We start from the raw sequence: 18,022 nt of genomic DNA, 5'->3' as shown, positions 1-18,022 counted from the left end.
TAAAAATTAATTAAATAAATAAAGGTGCAAACCTTCCTAAATACCAAAAGAAATTTTAAGAATGAAAGAACAGAGAAAACAGATCATATAGAGAAAGAAACATGACATTGTATTAAAACACACACAGTAATTATAACATTATAATGATAATATTGAGATCGAACCTATCAACTATATCAGTAAAAAAAACAAACTCACTGCCATCAAGTTGATTCCAATTCCCATTGGGTTTCCAAGGCTGTAAATCTTTAAGGAAGCAGACTGCCCCATCCTTCTTCTGCAGAACAGAAGGTGGGTTTGAACCACCAACCTTTTGGTTAGAAGCCAAATGCCTTAACTACTACACCACCAGAGCTCCTTAACTGACTTATTAGAAAAAGACTTTTAGATTGGCTCACAAAGCAAGACATATATGCTGACAACAAGAGGCCTACCTAAAACAAACGAATTCAGAAAGGCTAAAAATTTTACAAGGATGAGCAACAGTATATCAAGCAAATGGAAACAATAAGAAAGCCAGGTGTAATTCTGATATCAAACAAAGTAAAATTCAGATCAAAGAGCATTAAAATTGACCAAAGACATAAACTACAATTTACATTGTTGATACAGCACACTACTATCAGTTCACAAATATAAGTAAGAATATAGAAGATACAGACATCATAATTAATAAGGTAGATTGGAATCTATATATATTAAAAAAAAAAAACCCTCACTGCCATCGAGTCAATTCCAACTCACAGCAACCCCCATTGGGTTTCTGAGGCTATAAATCTTTACAGGAATAGATCACTCCATCTTCCTTCCACAGAGCAGCTGGTGGGTTTGAACCACTGACCTTCCAGTTAGCCAAGTGCCTTATCCACTGTGCCATCAGAGCTCCTTGGAATCTATCTATCTATCTATCTATCTATAATCTATATGTTATGTATAAAATCTCCATCTTTTGCCTACATTATATATACATAGCATATTATGTATGTATATTACACACACACACACATTTTATACCCTAATAATAGAGAATATACCTTCTCAAATACAAATGGAATATTTACAAATCTGATTATATACTAAGACACTAAGAAAATGTCAGCAAGTTGCCTATAACAAAATATTATAAATAATGCTTTGATCTCAATGTAATAAAATGAGAAAATATTAACAAAATAAAAAATCAGTAAGGCCCTTCCATGTGGAAATTTTAAAAACCTTGTATTAAACTCTCGAATGAGAGGGGAAATACAACCAAATTTGTTGAATTAAAATATAATGATGAAATAGTACATAACAGAACTGTTAGCTACTTTTAAAGCAGCGATCAGAGCAAAGGTCATAGTTTTAAACATAATTATCAATAAGAATGGAAGCAGGTGAATTAAATTCCTAGCATGCATACGCACACATACACATACATCACATGTTGTCATTTTCTATAAAAATATAACAAAAAGACGAGGAAAGAAATAATACTCAAAAGTAGACATTAATGAGGTAGAGAATAGAAAAATAGTCAATCTAATTAATAAATCTAAATTCTATTATTTTAATTAACAAACCAGACAAACCACCTAACTTAATAGAGTAAAAAGGGAAGAAACGATAACTCTACAAAATAACAAATGACAAGGGAAAAGTAAACATTGAAACAGAAGAATATTTCAAAGGTATAGACTATTTTCACAGACTTCTATGCAAATATATGTTAATACCAAGATAAAATAGACAATTCTCTAGAAAAACAAAATATGCCAAAAGTGATCCCACTGGAGATAGAAAGTTGAAATAGATTGATTTCTATAGAATGGTAGAGAAACTATTCCATAAAAAAGTATCACGCCCAGATGGTTTCACAGAGGAATGACCAGATGGCCCCGAGGCAATATAAGTTGTTCCTCATTCCGAAAATGAAGGAAAAATTCAAAATTCCTTTTATAAAGTAAGTCTAACTTTGGTACCTAGACTTGATAAAGGTCATTTTTTTTTTTAAATTACAGGTCAACGGCACTTTTATCAACACAAAAGTTCTAAGCAACACAATGACAAACAGAATCCAACACCACAGGAAGGAAATGATACACCATGGCCAAGGGGGATTTATTAACAGAATCTAAGGTTGTTTCAGTATTAGGAAATTAATTAATATAATACATTATGTTAATAGACCTAACAAGACAAATTGCAAGATTATCTCTGTAGATACTTAAAGAGCCTGTGACAAAAACACTTGAGAAAAGAGAAATTAATTGATATGGTATTAAGTAAATAATAAAGTCTGCATTTTGCTTACGAGGAAAACATTTGAGAAATTTCCAGTCAGTAAGATTAGGAACCGCCAGCCTTCTGGTTAGCAGTCAAGTGCCTTAGGCACTATGCTACCAGAGCTCCCACCAGCCACTCCTCGGAAGGAAGATGGGGCAATCTACTTCCATAGTGATACTGCCTCAGAAACCCAAGGAGGGGTCGCTATGAGTCGAGTCCAACTCGACGGCACATAACAACAACAAAGATTAGGAACAGGCAAGGATGCCCACCATTTCCATTACTATTTAATATTATACTGTATTAGAAAATGCAATTAGATAATAAAAAATAATTAGAGGAATAAGAATTGGAAAAGAATTATTTAAACTTTAGCTATTTGCAGATAATGTGTATGTAGAAAACCCTATGATGAAACAAACTCAAATATTAACATTTCAGTAAGAAATTTCAGAAAGGCAGAAGGATATAGAATTAACAAAAAGAAATCCATAGATACAATAGTAGAGAAAACCCACTTATAACAGCAACAAAGAAGACAAATATTTAATAAGAAATAGGCAAAACAAATATGAGCAAAAACGTAAACCACTCCTGAAAGACACAAAAGTAGACTTGAACTTGTTCTTGGATAGGACAACTCAAGATCCTAAAGTTGTTGGCTCTACCTACGGTAATGTAGTGCAATCTCCCCCAAAATACCAGATTGTAGAAACAGAGCCAGACAAGTTAATATTAAAGCTCATATGGAAAAATGAGTCTGCAGGAATAGCCAGGAAAACACTGGAAGAGGAAATCTACAAAGAAGGACAAGCTACATGGGACATTAAAACACACTGTGTTGTTAGCTGCCGTGGAGACGGCCCTCAGCTCATGGCAACCCATGCACACCTGAACAAAATGCTCTCTGGTCCTGTGCCATCCCCATGAGCTGTGGATCAGACCATTGGTGGCTGCAAGTCGATTGACAGGCCTTTCTTGTTAGTCCCTCTTAGTCTGGAATCTCCGCTGAAACCAGCTCAGCATCATAGCAGCCTACAAGCCTCCACTGACATACAGGTTGTGGCTGCACATGAGATGCATTGGCTGGGAATCAAACCCAGGCCTCCCACATGGAAGGTGAGAATTCCACCATTGAACACCATTGCCTCCTGTAAAACGTACTATAAAACCTCTAAGTAAAACAGTGTGGTATAGGTACATCAATGACAAATAGATCAATGAAACGGAATAGAAAATGAAGACACAGACCCAAGTCCATATGGAAACTTCATATAGAGAAAGGTTGCATCTCAAACCACTGGGCAAAAGATGGAGGTTTTAACAAACACTGCTGAGACAGCTGGTTAGCCATTTGGAAGAAGATAAAATTAGATCCATACTACACTCCTTATAAAAGGATCAATCAGGGATATAAATCCAGAAATATGAAACAATTCAAGACGACATAAGGAAAGAATTCTAATGACTCAAAACTTAGATCAATAAAAGAAAAGATTAATAAAATTATCTGTGTCAAAATTTTAAAAAGAATTATATGGTGAAAGTCACCATAAATGAAGTCAAAGCACACCTGACAAAGTGGAGAAATATTTATAACACATCACAATAAAGGACTAGTATTCCTAATATGGAAAGAGTTCTTAAAATTACAAGGAGAGAAAAAAGCCAAAAACCTGAGAGAAAAAAACTGGGCAAAAGATATGAACATAGAAGTCACAAAAAGAGGTAAAATTTGCCCTTAATCATATGAAAAGATGTTCAACCTCTCTTTTAATAATAAAAGTAAATTAACACTCCACTGAAATACCATTTGTCAACTTCCAAACTGGGAACAATTAAATAGTATAACAACCCCCTCTGTTGGTAAGGCTGTGGGACAACGGGAGCTCTCACACATTGCTGGCCAGCATGCAAAATGGTTGAACTCTTACAGAGGGGAATTTGGCAATAACTAAAAAACAACAACAACAACAAAAACTATATACCTATTTACCTTTTGACCTAGCAATTCCACTTCTAAGAATTTACCCAAAAGCTATACCTCAATCCATATGAACACACAAATGTACAAGGGTATTTGTTGCAGCATTGCTTATAATTGCAAAATACTAAAATGACTGACATGGTCATATTTTGGAGAATAGGTGAATAAACCATGGTACAGCCATACAATGAGGCAGCATATGGCTATCAAAAAGAATGTAGAGATATCAATGAATTGATATGAATTGATTTCCAGAATGTGTTGTAAGCAAAAGAGTAAAGTGCAAAAGGATATCTATAGTGTACTACCTTTCATGTAAGAAAGCTGGGAGTATCTGAAAATATACATGTGTCTGTTCAATCTGTTCATTTGTCCAGAAAGAATGCAGAGATGATATATTATATATTTAATATATAAGCATTTATATTTTATATAAATAGCTTATATAGCCTGTATTTTATATAAGCTTATATTTATATATAACTTGTATTTTATACATAAGCACATATATATATAAATATATATATAAATGCTTATGTCTGCAGAAATATATATCTATATTTCATAAATATGTCAAATGTTTTCTATAAAAGCCAGAAACTAATGATCTTGGTTACCTACAGGATACATGGTATGTACAGGATCTAGAAAGGATGGGAGATATGGACAGGATAGAATGAATGGAGGTGGGGAAGGCCAGATCTCTAAGTATACTCTTTGAATCAAGCTATCAGGGGAGATGGATGAATAAAACTGTATTTCAAATGGAGAACATAACCCTACTGAAGCAGTCAGGAAAACAAAACCAAGGAATTTCTAATGTAGTATTTGGACTGTATGTCCCAGGCTAAAGAGAAAAGGAACAACAGGCAAATCCTAGATTCTACTTAGTAGATTTTCTTCTAAAAGGTTTGGGTTAACAATTTGGAAACTACTTCCTACGTACTCTAGGACTGAACAAATAAGTAAATACATAGTTTTCTTCTGGAGAAGGATGTAATAATATACAAAAGAAAGAATGAGCCCTGTGGTGTTAGACTCAATTTGAAGGTATCAGTGTGAGCTGATATCTAACAGATAGGTCAACACATAGATACAGAAATATAGATATGTGTGGAGGTTATATATAATATGATGTAATGTAATAATATGATATAAATATATATATGCATATCAATATATATAAGGAGCTCTGGTAGCATAGAGAGTAAGGCATTTGGCTGCTAACCAGAAGCTCAGAGGTTCAAACCCACCAGCTGTTCTGTGGGAGGAAAATGAGGCAAACTACTTCTGTAAAAATTTACAGCCTTGGAAACCCAATAGAGGTCACTATGAGCTGGAATCGACTCCATGGCAGTGGTTGAAGAATAAATATAAATGCTTATGTTTAATATACAAGCATTTATATTTTATATAATATATTTATATAATATATATTATATAGCCTATATTTTATATATAATATAGCTTATATTTTATATATAAGCATATATATATATAAATACATATGCTTATGTCTGCAGAAATATATGTATCTATATTTCATAGATATGTAAAATGTCTTCCATAAGAGCCTAGAAGCAATGAGTCCAGATCTTAGTTTCTAAGTATAATTTCCCATTAAAAGGAACCTGGGCTCCTTGGGGAAATGGCTGATGAGTCAGGGAAAGCACAAGATGAGCCTGGAACTCCTTGCTATGCCAGAAAGTAAACGCATGCTTAAAGAACAACAGGGACATGTCAAAAGGACACAGGAATCAGCTGGAAAAGGCTTCCACTGGCCAAATCCAGGTCAATTTGAACATCAAAATAAATGATAGTAACAGAGTATACCCCCTTTGAACAAAACAAGAAAATGAGAGATGTGAAGATGAACAAGAAACTGCTCTGGGCCCTGAAGAAGTCCATAGAGCAGTGTGCAAAATAGCCCCGAATGGATAAGAAGAAAGGGAGCACTTCAGCAGAGAGGGAGTATTGCCTTCCTGAGGAACCATAGGAGGCTCCCTGGAGGAGATGACACTGGTCAGAGGGAAGAGCATTGTTAGGACTCACGGGGGCCCTTTGCGCATCCGTGGCGTGCTCATCGCCCAGTCCTTGATCTTTCTCAGGCTCTGCTCGCTGATGAGCCGCTCGTCCTCAGAGGGCATGCAATCCACATATAGGTTGTATAGCAGCAGTGCCTCCGTGTTCTTGCGCAGGGCATTGGCCTGGACTACACGCTGTGTGAACACACAGGGGTCCTCAGCGCAGAACAGAAGCTGGATCCGTGGCACCCAATACTGGCAGATCAGGAGAGGGGGTCTTCCTGCAGACCGGGTGGGAGGGAGAAGGAGGAGAACTGAATCAGACATTTTTATCCTTCTCGACATCATGCTGAAGGCAGCACTGCCAGCCGCTCAGAGTTGGTGCACAAATTGATGACCATTTACCCATCCTGGATTTCTGACAGGGCAGAATAGGTTCTCTGGTTCTCACTGGACTGGGAGCATACAGCTACAGAGTGGCAAGGCAAGGGAGAATTCAGGCCTAAGCTTGCTGTGACCTGGGCAGGCAGTGACCTCAGCCACAGGCCAGGACGGGCCTAAGCTAAGGCTGCTGGGGCAGAGAGCTTGTACCTTCAGCAGTGACCCCTCCATTCCGGATGGGCCTCCCCAACTCATCTCGCACCCAGCCATTCTCATCTGTCTTGTGCACCAGGTACAGCTTTGTCTCCTCATTGTAGTCCAGGACACCAATGTCACACCATTGGTACTTCAGCTTCTGACTCTTGGGGTCCTCTGAAATGGGAGGGGAAACCCTATCACTGCTCTCTGCCAAAGGAGGCAAGTAGGGGGCGCTATGGGTAGGTGGCAGGCTCTAGGCATAGTCTCAGAGGTGGTCAGTCTGGCCTCTCTCCTACCAGGATAACCCCTCTCTGGTTCCAGCAGAGTTGGGGCCCTGCTTCCTCCCAGCTGACCTGGCCTCTGAAAAAACCCCAGCTGCAAGAGGGGCAGTGATCATAAGGACCAGTCCTCTCTGTGTTTGTGCTCTACATGTCCCCCATCAGGGTACAGAGAGACACAAGCTGACAGGGCTGGGGCAAGAGGCAAGAAAATTCCTCACAAATAGACATGTTGAGGGTCCAGTTGTAAAGGGCATGGTGGCTAAGCTGGAAACCTTCCAGATGACCAAGGCCAGGGTGAAGCTCTCCCTGTTGGCTTCAGGTCGCAGCTGAACCACTGGGTCCCTCACAGCAAGACAGGGCAGGACAGGGTAGTAGGCTGCTGCTTTGCAGTGGGCTCGAAGTGAGCCTCAGGGCCTGCTTGGTCAGAATGGGCCCCCTACCAACTCCTCAGGCTGAAAGTCTTTGTCTATTTCTCCAGATTACCTCCTACCACTGCCCTCACCTATTTCTCTCCAGCTACACTGCATGGCTGATTATTCCTGTGATATTCCAGGTTGATCCTGCATCAAGGCCTTTGCACTATGCCCTATTCCTGGAATACTCTTTCCACAGGTTACCTCCTTGATAGTTTCTTCCCTGCTCAAGTGACCTCTCCGAGAATGAATCCCTGACCATCCCACTTAAAATAGTGGTTTGACCCCAGGTACGTTCTGGTTACCCTCCAGTACCTGTCACTGTCTAAAGTCACACTATACACTCATCATCTGGTCGTCCTCCTCCCATAGCATCAGCTCTAAGTGACTTTATCCCTCTTGGTCAAAGCTGTGTCCTTTGTGTGTAGAAGGAAACTAGTGAGTAATAAGTGCTCACTAAACCTCTATGGAAGGAAGGAGCACGTGGTTTAGTGGCCAGCAGAGAAGACCTCCCAACATAGTTGTTCTACCTCCATCTTGACACCAGATGGATGAGTAAAAGAAAGTCATGTTGTATCACCTCGGTTTTGATTTTTCCTCTCCTTCTCAGCAAGTTTAATTTTTGAAAATGTTGACCTTGCCTTGGCTCAACTTAGAGGAAAAGACGTCCCAAGAAGCCCCCAGCAGAAAACAAGCGGACTCTGGCAGGAACACTGAATGCCAGCCTCTGCCTACCCAGTGCCCACTGCCCCAGATGAGGCCCATGGGAAGGAGTGCGAGCAGGAGCACCTCAAGGGAGGCTGGTGATGAGTGCACTTAAGGTTAACGCGGTCCCGAACCTTCTGGTTTATTACCAGGAATTGGGGATCTGGGAACAATTGAGTTAAATTATTTTCGTAATTAAATCCAAAGTAAAGAGAACATTCTTGGATTCTTGTCTAGTTCAGAGAAATTGATTCCAGCATTAACATGTTTGAAAACGAAACGCCAATTTATAGCTTGCTCAATGAGCTCACTGCAGGCCCCCTGGAGGCTGAGCAGTCTTAAACCCAGTCATTACCCTCACAGTCCTGCCTCAATGTTGGTGCACTGGGCCCACTCCGTGACATCTTGTCCACCCACTGGGCAGGAAGCAGAGCAACCCTCAGCCCTGCACAGGAGAACAACTACCTCCAACCTCCAAATGTAGGACCCAGACCTCCTTCCTAGGTGCCTGCACAGAGACTCACCCATGCAGGCCAGGACAGTGGCCCTGGTGATCACTCTAGCTGTTCCTAACAGTCAGAAACTGGGGGGCCTCCACAGCCACCAGTGTAGACCTGGGGCCAAAGTAGGAGCAAGGCGACTCTGTGTGCAGACACAGACAAGACTGACACATGCATGGCATAACTGTCTAGGTTCAGTGAGGTGTGTATGTGTGTTTGTGTGTGAAAATATGCCTATGAGTGTGTTTATATGTGTGTGTAAGTATGTGGGATGCTGTATGAATATGTGATAGTGAGTGTACTTATGAATGTGTTGGTGTGCTGTGTTTGTGTGTGAAAGAGTGCAAGTGTGAGTGTGTATTGTCCATGCAGAAGTAAAAGTCAACTGGCCACAGTGGTGGCTGGTGGCTGGAGCATTGGTGATTTCTAGGTGCTGGGATGGAGGGCTTGGATTGTCCCCTTTATGTGCTTCTGCATTGCTTGAACAATTCCAACAAACATATTAGTTTTATTACCAATAAATCAAAGATTTTTTTTTCACACACTAGATACTATCCAGCTGTCCCTTCCCCTGCTTCCCACCAATGTCATCCTCAGCCTCTGTATTTCCTGCCTGTGTGTGGCCAGGCCTTTGGCCTGTATCCAGGCTGGGAGGCCTCAAAAGGTATGGTTGTGTGCCCCTCTCTCCCTCCATGGCTGCCAGGACCCAGGGAAGCCCAGGAGTCCATGGCAGGGCTATGTCTCCACCCTGGTCTGGCCTTGCTCACCATGCCCCAAGAAGTCGTCAGTGGGCAAGAGGGCTTTTCCAGGGACAGGCTTCCTGTCCTGAGACCCTGGCTCCAAACCCATATTAATCCACTCTTGAGGAGTCCGGCAGTCAAACTCTTCATTGTCAAACACCTAGAGGACAGCAGCAGATGTAAATTTGCACCCAGATCATGATAAAAATTTTTAAAAAGAAAACAAACTGGGTTCTCTCTCCCATTGCCCAGGATTGTCTCAGGCCCAAAAGAAGAGATCTGTTGTTATTGTATGTCATCAAGTCCTTTTCTACTCATAGCAATCCTATAGGACAGAGAGTTTCCTAGGTTATAATCTCTATGGGGAGCTCCGGCAACATAGTGGTTAAAGCCTTTGGCTACTAACTAAAAGTTCAATGGTTTGAACCCACCAGCCACTCATCTGGGAGAAAGATGAGGTAGTCTGCTTTGATAAAGATTTACAGCCTTAGAAACCCAGTGGGGCAGCTCTAAGGTGCTCTGCTGACATAATGTATAAGGCATTTGGCTGCTAACCAGGTCAGTGTTTCACACCCACCAGCTGCTCTGTGACATAAAGATTTATAGCCTCTGAAACCCAATGGGAGTCGCTATACTGAGGCAGAACTGACTGGATAGCAGTGAATTTGGCTTTTCGGTTAGGGCAGTTCTACTCTGTCCCATAGGATTGCTATGAGTCAAAATCGACCCAATGGCAATGGGTTTGGATTTCTGGGTAATCGTTACGGGAGCAGATTATCAGGTCTTTTTTTCCCTCAGAGTGGCTGGTGAGTTCAGACCAGGGACTTTGTGGTTAGCAGCTGAATGCTTAACTATTGTGCCACCAGGGCTCCTTGAGGGACGAGGTTCTCCTGAGCAATCCACCCAGACTCAGAAATGATGGATATCCCAGGTTGTCAGGAGGCATCCAGAGTCCTGAGTGTCGGGATTCAGCTTTTCCTACCACTAGGGGCCACCAGGCCAGGGATACACAGATCACAGAAAGGAAAGGCAGGGAGACAGGGAAAGCCAGAGCCAGCCTCTGCCCCCACTTTCTCATCCCCAGACTCAGCTTTCCCAAGATTCTGTACTCCAAGTGGGCTGCACTAATGCCCATCATCCCCAGTCTTGGTGAGCCTAAAAGCAAATCCCCAGCCCAGGCAGGTCCTAGTCAAAGAGGCCTGTGCATAATTCCATAGAGCAGCGGAGCTGTTTCCAAAAACCGGCAGACAGGGCGGGGGCAGAGGTCAGGGACACAAGCTGCCCAGCTCCCAAGGAAGAAGCAGAGAATCAGTGTCTCAGGGGTCCTGAAGCCCCTCATTCCCAGCCTAGGATGCTCAAGGTACCTGGGTAGACTCTGATTACTCAGTTGCCCTACTTAATGAGTTAGTGCTTGAGATTGACATGGGACCCCCCTTTCAGGTCCTGCGCCACCCCCACCCCACCTCCAGCCCACCAGCCATCCATGGAATCTAGGCTTACCTTAAGTGGGAGGTAGATAGGAAAGAGTGGGTCATTGCCCTGTTCGATAGTCTGGGGGTGCTGGGGGTCTGGGTGCCTGGGCATGAGTTTGTTGGAGTTGATACCCTCTTTAGCAAGCAACTGCTCGATGTCCAGGCTCAGGTACTGCCGCTTCCTCCTGGTGTGGGTAGGGAGGAGATCCTGTGATGTCACAGATCATATGAGGTAGCTCCAGGGATGTCATCAAGTATCAATGGGGTTGTGATGGCAGGGGTGTGGCCAGGAACTCCTCCAGGCCCGCCCCAATCTGGGACTCAACAGGATGTGGTGTGGTGGCAAGGGCTAGTGTCCAGGGCCCTGTCCTGCTCTGGCAGTACCACTACACTGACTGAAAACCACCTTCCCCAGTTCCGCAGTGAGGAAAATTATTTCCTCCTATCAAGAAATGAAAGGGCTAGAAATTTTGATTTAAACATGTGCACACAGACAAGCAAAAAAAAAAAAAAAATCAGTGGTTCAAAAAACCCTGTAAGGCAGTTCTACTCTGTCCCGTACGGTCGCTGTTGAGTTAAAATAGACTCCACGGCAGTGTGTTTGGTTTTATCAAGTCGATGCCAACTCATGATGACCCCATGCACACAGACCCATTTTAATAACCTCTGCCACCTAGTTGCCTGAATTCCCTCACCACCTGCCACTTCTCCTGAGTTGGGTGATGCCACCTCCTGGAGGCCAGGCCTTTCCCACAGCCCACTCACTTGCCGGGCACATAGCTGGTACCTCTCAATCTCAATCTTGCGAGGACACTGGCCTGGCAGCACCTGGAAGGGCACCTGCACTTTGGGCTCATAGGCCTGCAGTGGGAAGTCGGTCTGGCTGAGTATCTGGGTAGTGGCACCAATGCACTGCTGCTCCACGCGCTGCTGGAAGTCCTCTGGAAGCTTAAAGGTTAGGACTGCAGGCAGAGACAGAGGCAGGTGGGTCAGGCCTGGACCAACTCCCACCTCCACATAAGAAAAAGCTCTAGAAAGGGATAAGTGCCAGGTATATATACTTTGGGCACAAGAAGCAAGCTCAGCACCTTGCCTGTGGCCAGAGTACAGCAGGGAGAAGACAGACACGGCATCAGGTGCCCAAGCGGGTCAAGCTTGGAGGGACAAGGGCCTCCAGAAGGTCTATTTTGGCCCTGCTCTCCCTGGCTAGAGCCAGCATGTTGACAATACCCTTCCAAACCACTCAGGACTTGAGAACCAGTAGCCGCTGCTTAAGCCAGGTGCTAAATTAAATGAGCAAGATGGTTACACTTAGACAGGAAGGAGATGTGGTAACTCCCTGTATAGCTGAAATGAGTCCCTGCCACCCCTATCCTAGAGGCCCACCAGCATATTGGTCCATTTCCAGGTTCAAGGCATTCTGGATACCCATCGAAGCAGGTACCACTGCTGTCCCGGCCCCATGGGTCCCTCAAGTCACAAAAATGATGGCCCTTACTTAGACAACCTGGGCTGCCAAAAGAAAGCTTCCATTTCTAGGTCTGGAGAGAAGAGAGCTGGCGGAGAGAGACTCATCAATAAGGTCATTAATGTCCTGGTTTGCCCAGGGCTGAGAGGTTTCCCAGAAAATGGGATGTTCAGTGTTAAAACAATGAAGTCCCAGGAAAACTGGGACAAGTTGGTCAACCTAGCAGTAGAGGTGGAGCTGGCAGCTTGGGAACATGCTTCAGGAGGAAACGGGCTCCTTCCCTCACTGCATGGGTTGGGTGGGCCCAGGATGTTCCATCCTGGTAGAAGAAGGGTCCAAAGAGTCCAAAAAGCCCTGGGAGAACCCTAGTGACTCCCTCCTTGAGCTTCACCCCCTCCCTGAGGGTAAGAGGTGGATATACTGAAAGAGACCCCACTTGGAGTACCTGTTGGGGCTCCACAGAAGCCTCCAGAGGCTGGGCAGGGCTGGTGTCTGAGGCTGTGCAGGGTCCACCTGCCTCCAGCTCAAGTTAGCTCTCCCCAAAACTGCCAGGCTCTCAGGGGACCTCACAGCATCAAAAATACCTGGCTAGAAGGCAGTTCTGAGCCGCAATCACCAACTCAGAGCCGGTGGGTCAGTGACACCATTCTACTCTCAGGACTGGGGCCTCCCAGGGCCCAGCACTTAGTCTCAGAGGGCCAAGGAGGAGCCAAAGGGAAGAGAGTCAAACCTGGGCCTCCAGCCCGTGCTGAGTCTGTGCACCTGGGTGGGGTTCTCAAGGCCTCCTTTACCCTTAAAGCACCCAAGGGGACATTTATTGCTGGCAGCCAAGTGCCCTGACTGACACCAGGAAGAGTACTCTCAGGCTGTTCTTCTCATGTGGGTGGGACTGGCAGAGCTTCTGACACCCCTACTCCCACTGTGGACTTTGGGGGCACCATCCCTGATACCCCACAGCCCTCAGACCTATAAGGTTTTGAATCATTTTCTGGGCCAGAGATATTTGTGAAACTGAAAACTGGCCAGGAAGTTCAGACCACGGTACAAATGCAGATATGTGTGATGTTTCCCATGCCAGTTCCAGGGGTTTGCAGCCCAAATAAGGCCCATGGACCCCATGGACTAAGCTTGGGCAGTGCCAGCAAGAAGCCAAGTTTTTCCTGGGGACAAAGGTAGAAGCAAACGGCTGGGACCACAGGGCACCTGGGTCTGATTAAAGGCATTCTGGCTGCTAGAGGAGGAGGGGCAAATCCAGAGAGGTGAAAGGAACTCCACCCAATTCCTCACCACCATTCAGGGCCCTGCATACTGCTCAGTGCCTCTCCAAGAGCCATCCTATTCTCTCTTCTGCCCCTGGGGACTGCCCTACACCCTGAAGACCTGTCTTAGTCCTTACCACCTAAGTTGTGCCCCAAGACTCATCATGGAATCTGAGGAGCACCCCCTTCTCCTTCAGCAAAGATCTCCTGAGCACCTACCTGCCAGGCTCTGTCCTAGATACAGAGAACAACTCAGACAAAGTCCTGACCTCCTCTAAGCCCATATTCCAGGGGAGGCAGAAAACACATAAAATGTCCTACTACTCCCTGCCGGACAGAGAGAACTGTGGCCCTGGCCTTCAGCAGCCCCAGCCCATCACTGTTCTGCTAAAATCAATGATAAAGTAGCTTACCGGAGGCTGGACCTTTACGAAGCATCTTGTCTTTTGTTCTCCCCCATTTTATAGCTTAGAAAATGGGGACTCTCAGCTGAGAAGACTGTCTCCCTAAAGCCCAAGGCCCCTCCTGGGTACTGACCTTGCGGGGTGAATCTGTCAAGATCAGCCTGCCGCAGAAGGTTCTGATGCATGTAGGGGCCACAGCACAGGTCCTGAAACCAAACCCCAGGCCCTGAGTGAGTGTGAGTGTCACTGGAAAGGACCCAAGGTTAGATGCCCTCCCCAATGCACAGTGAGGGCACTCAAGGAGCACCTGAGGGAGGGGGGGTGGGGGGGTGGTATACAGAATCTGAGAGTTCCCACAATTCCCTATTTAAAGCCCACAGCAGGTGATGAGAAGTTGTGGCCCTCTGAGACACAGCACAGCTCCCCTCCTCACTTTGAGAACACTCTCTGTGTATGTCCAGAGGCTGAGCCATGAGACAGAAGTGTGACAAGACCAGCAGGTGTCTCTGTGGGTATCTTCCCTCCCAAGGGACACTCTGGCAATCCTAGCATGGAGGAATCATTGGGTCCTTGCCCTGCCCCAAAACTTGCTATGGCTGTGTGAGACCCACCTACAGGCTCTGTAAACTCTCTCAGTCATCCTCTTCCCATTCTGCCCTCCTCCCACCCATATCCTCATCCTTCTTTATCTCCCCTCACAGTCTAACCTCCTTCTTTACATGGGCCCAATTCAAACCCAGGTCTTTGACTGTGCTTTTCCCCCTGCCTAGAGCACTCCTTCAGCCCCTATCTTACCCAGCAAATGCATAACTGTCTCTTAGATCTCAGCAATATGCCACCATATCCACGGAACCCTTCTCAACCAGAGGTAGGAGTCTCCCTTCCACAAAGCCATTGCCCATGACAATATATGTCTCCAATGCTCATTCCAGGGCCTGGCATACAGCAGGCATTCAGTAATGAGATATTTAATGAATTGTTGAATGGACAGGTAAAGAGATGGTCAAGAGGATAGATGGATGGATGGGTGTATGGATGGAAGAACAGATTGAAAAAAATGGATAAATTGATATAAGGTGGGTGAGTGAGTGGACTGGTAGATGGAGGGTCAAAGAAATGAATGAATAGATGGATGGATAAGTGGATGGATGGATGATGATGGAATGGATGGGAAGAATGAATAACAAAATGGATGGATGGATGAATAGTTGATAGATGGATAAATGGACAAATGAACAGAACCCACAGGGAGGGCTCAGACTTGAGGTGTCTGCCACACTCACCCCCAGTTGATCCAGGGTTCCAGGGCTGAGGATGTCAGAGTAGAACCCACGCTGCTTCATCAGTGGGTACTTCTTATTAGTGCCTGTCAGGGGAGACCTCTGCCCCACGTCTGAGAACAAGGGTGGGACCAAGGGCATGGGCAAAGTTGGGGGTTTGGGGTCAAGGTCTGGAGGAAGCCTCCCCAATGCATTATCTGATCCCAGAAGAATCCTCCCCAGGTTGGCCTCTAGGCCCTCATGAGTTCTCCTAGGACTGTCTTCTTGGCTTGCAGAAGTACTGCCCAGGCTGCACTCTGCGTGCTGAGAGCTCCTTCGTGGGCTACAGCCTTCTCTCTTAGGCAGCTCCATGCTGCTTCTCACAGCAATACTCCAGCCAGAGCTCCTAGGAGAAGATAGTGACATCACTTGGCCCTTGACAGCCTTGGCCTCAGTCCCTAGGGGCACCATAATACAGGGATGCCTATTCTGCCCCCCGCAACAAGCCCCTGTCTACTATGCATGGATAAGAGGAAAGGGTAGGGACGGGGCAAGTGATCTCCTCCAAATCAGGACAGACACCACGTGCCAAGAGAACTCTACCAGAAGACAGCGGGGTTTCCTCAAAATGTTGCATGTGAGAAATAAGCCCCAAAGAGTTATGGACCTAGTGGCATGAAGGTGCAGCAGACCCAAGAAGGCTGCAGATGCCCTCATCTTCACATGTCCATCCCCTCTCCCTCTTTTATAGAGCAATGCCTGGCTTCTCAGCACAGCAAGAAGAGGGTGACCCAGAGCTCACTCACTCAATGAAGGGCCCTATTTGGTTTTCCTCAAATTGACTTTCAGCCAGAGACAGCCTCAGTGGACTGCTGCCTCTTCCTTCTATGTACTGGCTCCAGCTCTGCCTCCCCCAATCCTTGCCCACTCTACCCCAAGTCAGTCAGGAGCCAGGGGACTAAATGGATGCCCCAGTGGGACTTCCATTGGCCCACAGACCCTGTTGATGGCAGCAGAACAACACTGGCCCACCCTAGCTTCTGAGGGCAGCCCAGCTCATGAAACACATACCCTCCTATCTGCACAAAGAGTGCAAGAGATGTGCCACTGGGCTGCATGCACACCCACCATCCCAAAGACAAAGTTTTCAGGGTTTTTACTGTGGGATGAGAAATCCCTTGCCAAGCCATTGCTACTTTTTGCTATCACAAAATACATCACCAGAGAAAATCCTCAGGCAGGATAGCATTGCAAGAAATTGAACAGGGGTATGGTGAAGGAGAGGTTTTCACATAAAATTGGTGGAAAAAATAAAAAGAAAGTGAATCAACAATTATCTCAATAAAAATTTCAATCTGAAAAAATATAAAAGAGTATCTTAACAAAAGGAAATGAAGACCTGGCCCAAGCCCCTGCACTGCCCCCATCCTATATAACTGCCCCCTCTGCACACTGGGACAGGGATTGCAATACAGGCCCAGCCCCCATCCCAGAACTACTCTCTGGTATGTCTCATGTGCCACCATCTCCCTTGTACCTCCTCAGTGGGGCTAACTGGTATGGACAGAGCAGCAAGGCCTCTGGATGGATAGAGGCAGGGGGCCCTGACTGGCACTGACCTGAGGGTGGGCAGGGGGCTGGCTGGAGCAAAGCTCTTCAGCAATGCCAAAGCAGCAGGCAGCTGCTGAGCCAACTTCTAAGAAGGAGATGGTGAGCTGGCAAGGCCACTGGAAGGGCAGATGGGGCTCTGGCAGGAAGCCCTACTACCCAGCCCACAGGCCAGACGCTTCCAACCAGTCAAGTGTGCCAGGCCTCCCCTACTGGAACTCTTCCCTGAATCCACTTCCTGTAGCCAGCTACCTCCCAGGGCAGGTGTTGAAGACAATGCTTGGCCTACCTGTTTGAAAGATGGGAAGGTGGGCCCTTCCCAAATAACCTTAAAGGACAGAAAACCCACTGGGGCACAGCCCCATCATAGCTGTGAATCCACAGATGAGTGCTTTGTCTTTGAACAAAATAACCCAGTAGCCAGAGTAGGGCTCAGAGAGGTCAAGGTCATAGCCTAGTTTACTTCACAGGAAAGCCTTCCATTCCCAGTTTCCCTCAAATGGGCTTGGTCACACTTGGTCTGCATCACTGGTGCATCATGAGGATCTACTGAAACAACAGATGTGGAAAAACCAAGGAAACTACAATGTCATTGGGGGCCAAAAGGGTTTTGTTAGGTGAGTTTGCTAGGAGCTCTGGTAGCATAGTAGCTAAGGCACTTGACTGCGAACCAGAGGGCTGGCGGTTCAAACCCACCAGCCACTCCTCGGAAGGAAGATGGGGCAATCGACTTCAGTAGTGATACTGCCTCGGAAACCCAAGTAGGGGTCGCTAAGAGTCGGGTCCGACTCGACGGACATAACAACAACAACATGAGCCAGTTGGCAGTGGGGGACCACATCAGGCATGTCCCAAGAAGGAAAGTGTATGAGGGAGCTGCAAATTCAGAATCCTGTTCTTCCATTCCTGCTGAGGGTCAAGTGGCCCCCTTCCAATCCTGCCCAGCTCTGGACACCTGTATGTTGCCAGTGTGTGCAGAAGCCACAGCAGAGAGATAGAAAGATAGACCTCTGCTTCCTGTTAGCCCCAGGGGTGGCTGGCAGGGGGAAAGGACATGG

At 45.6% G+C, this 18,022-nt stretch overlaps 1 protein-coding gene across 1 annotated transcript in view; it reads right to left on the bottom strand.

Annotated features, from left to right (window-relative positions):
- The window catches only part of DNAH1 (dynein axonemal heavy chain 1), a 101,573-nt gene extending 85,845 nt beyond the window's left edge, over positions 1 to 15,728 (bottom strand). The window contains exons 1-7 of the mRNA XM_007952087.1: positions 15,381 to 15,728; positions 14,231 to 14,303; positions 11,754 to 11,928; positions 10,995 to 11,151; positions 9,522 to 9,654; positions 6,868 to 7,029; positions 6,305 to 6,557 (exon numbers count right to left, since the gene is read on the bottom strand). Coding sequence (XP_007950278.1) covers positions 6,305 to 6,557; positions 6,868 to 7,029; positions 9,522 to 9,654; positions 10,995 to 11,151; positions 11,754 to 11,928; positions 14,231 to 14,303; positions 15,381 to 15,728 — 1,301 coding nt within the window. The remainder of the gene's footprint in view (positions 1 to 6,304; positions 6,558 to 6,867; positions 7,030 to 9,521; positions 9,655 to 10,994; positions 11,152 to 11,753; positions 11,929 to 14,230; positions 14,304 to 15,380) is intronic.
- Positions 15,729 to 18,022: the final 2,294 nt, after the last annotated feature.

The sequence above is a fragment of the Orycteropus afer genome, unplaced genomic scaffold, assembly GCF_000298275.1.
Source record: "Orycteropus afer afer isolate SDZICR_OR568_19922 unplaced genomic scaffold, OryAfe1.0 scaffold00323, whole genome shotgun sequence".
Lineage (NCBI taxonomy): Eukaryota > Metazoa > Chordata > Mammalia > Tubulidentata > Orycteropodidae > Orycteropus > Orycteropus afer.
The sequence above is the reverse complement of the archived record's forward strand: the minus strand, read 5'-3'. Positions and strand labels throughout refer to the sequence as shown.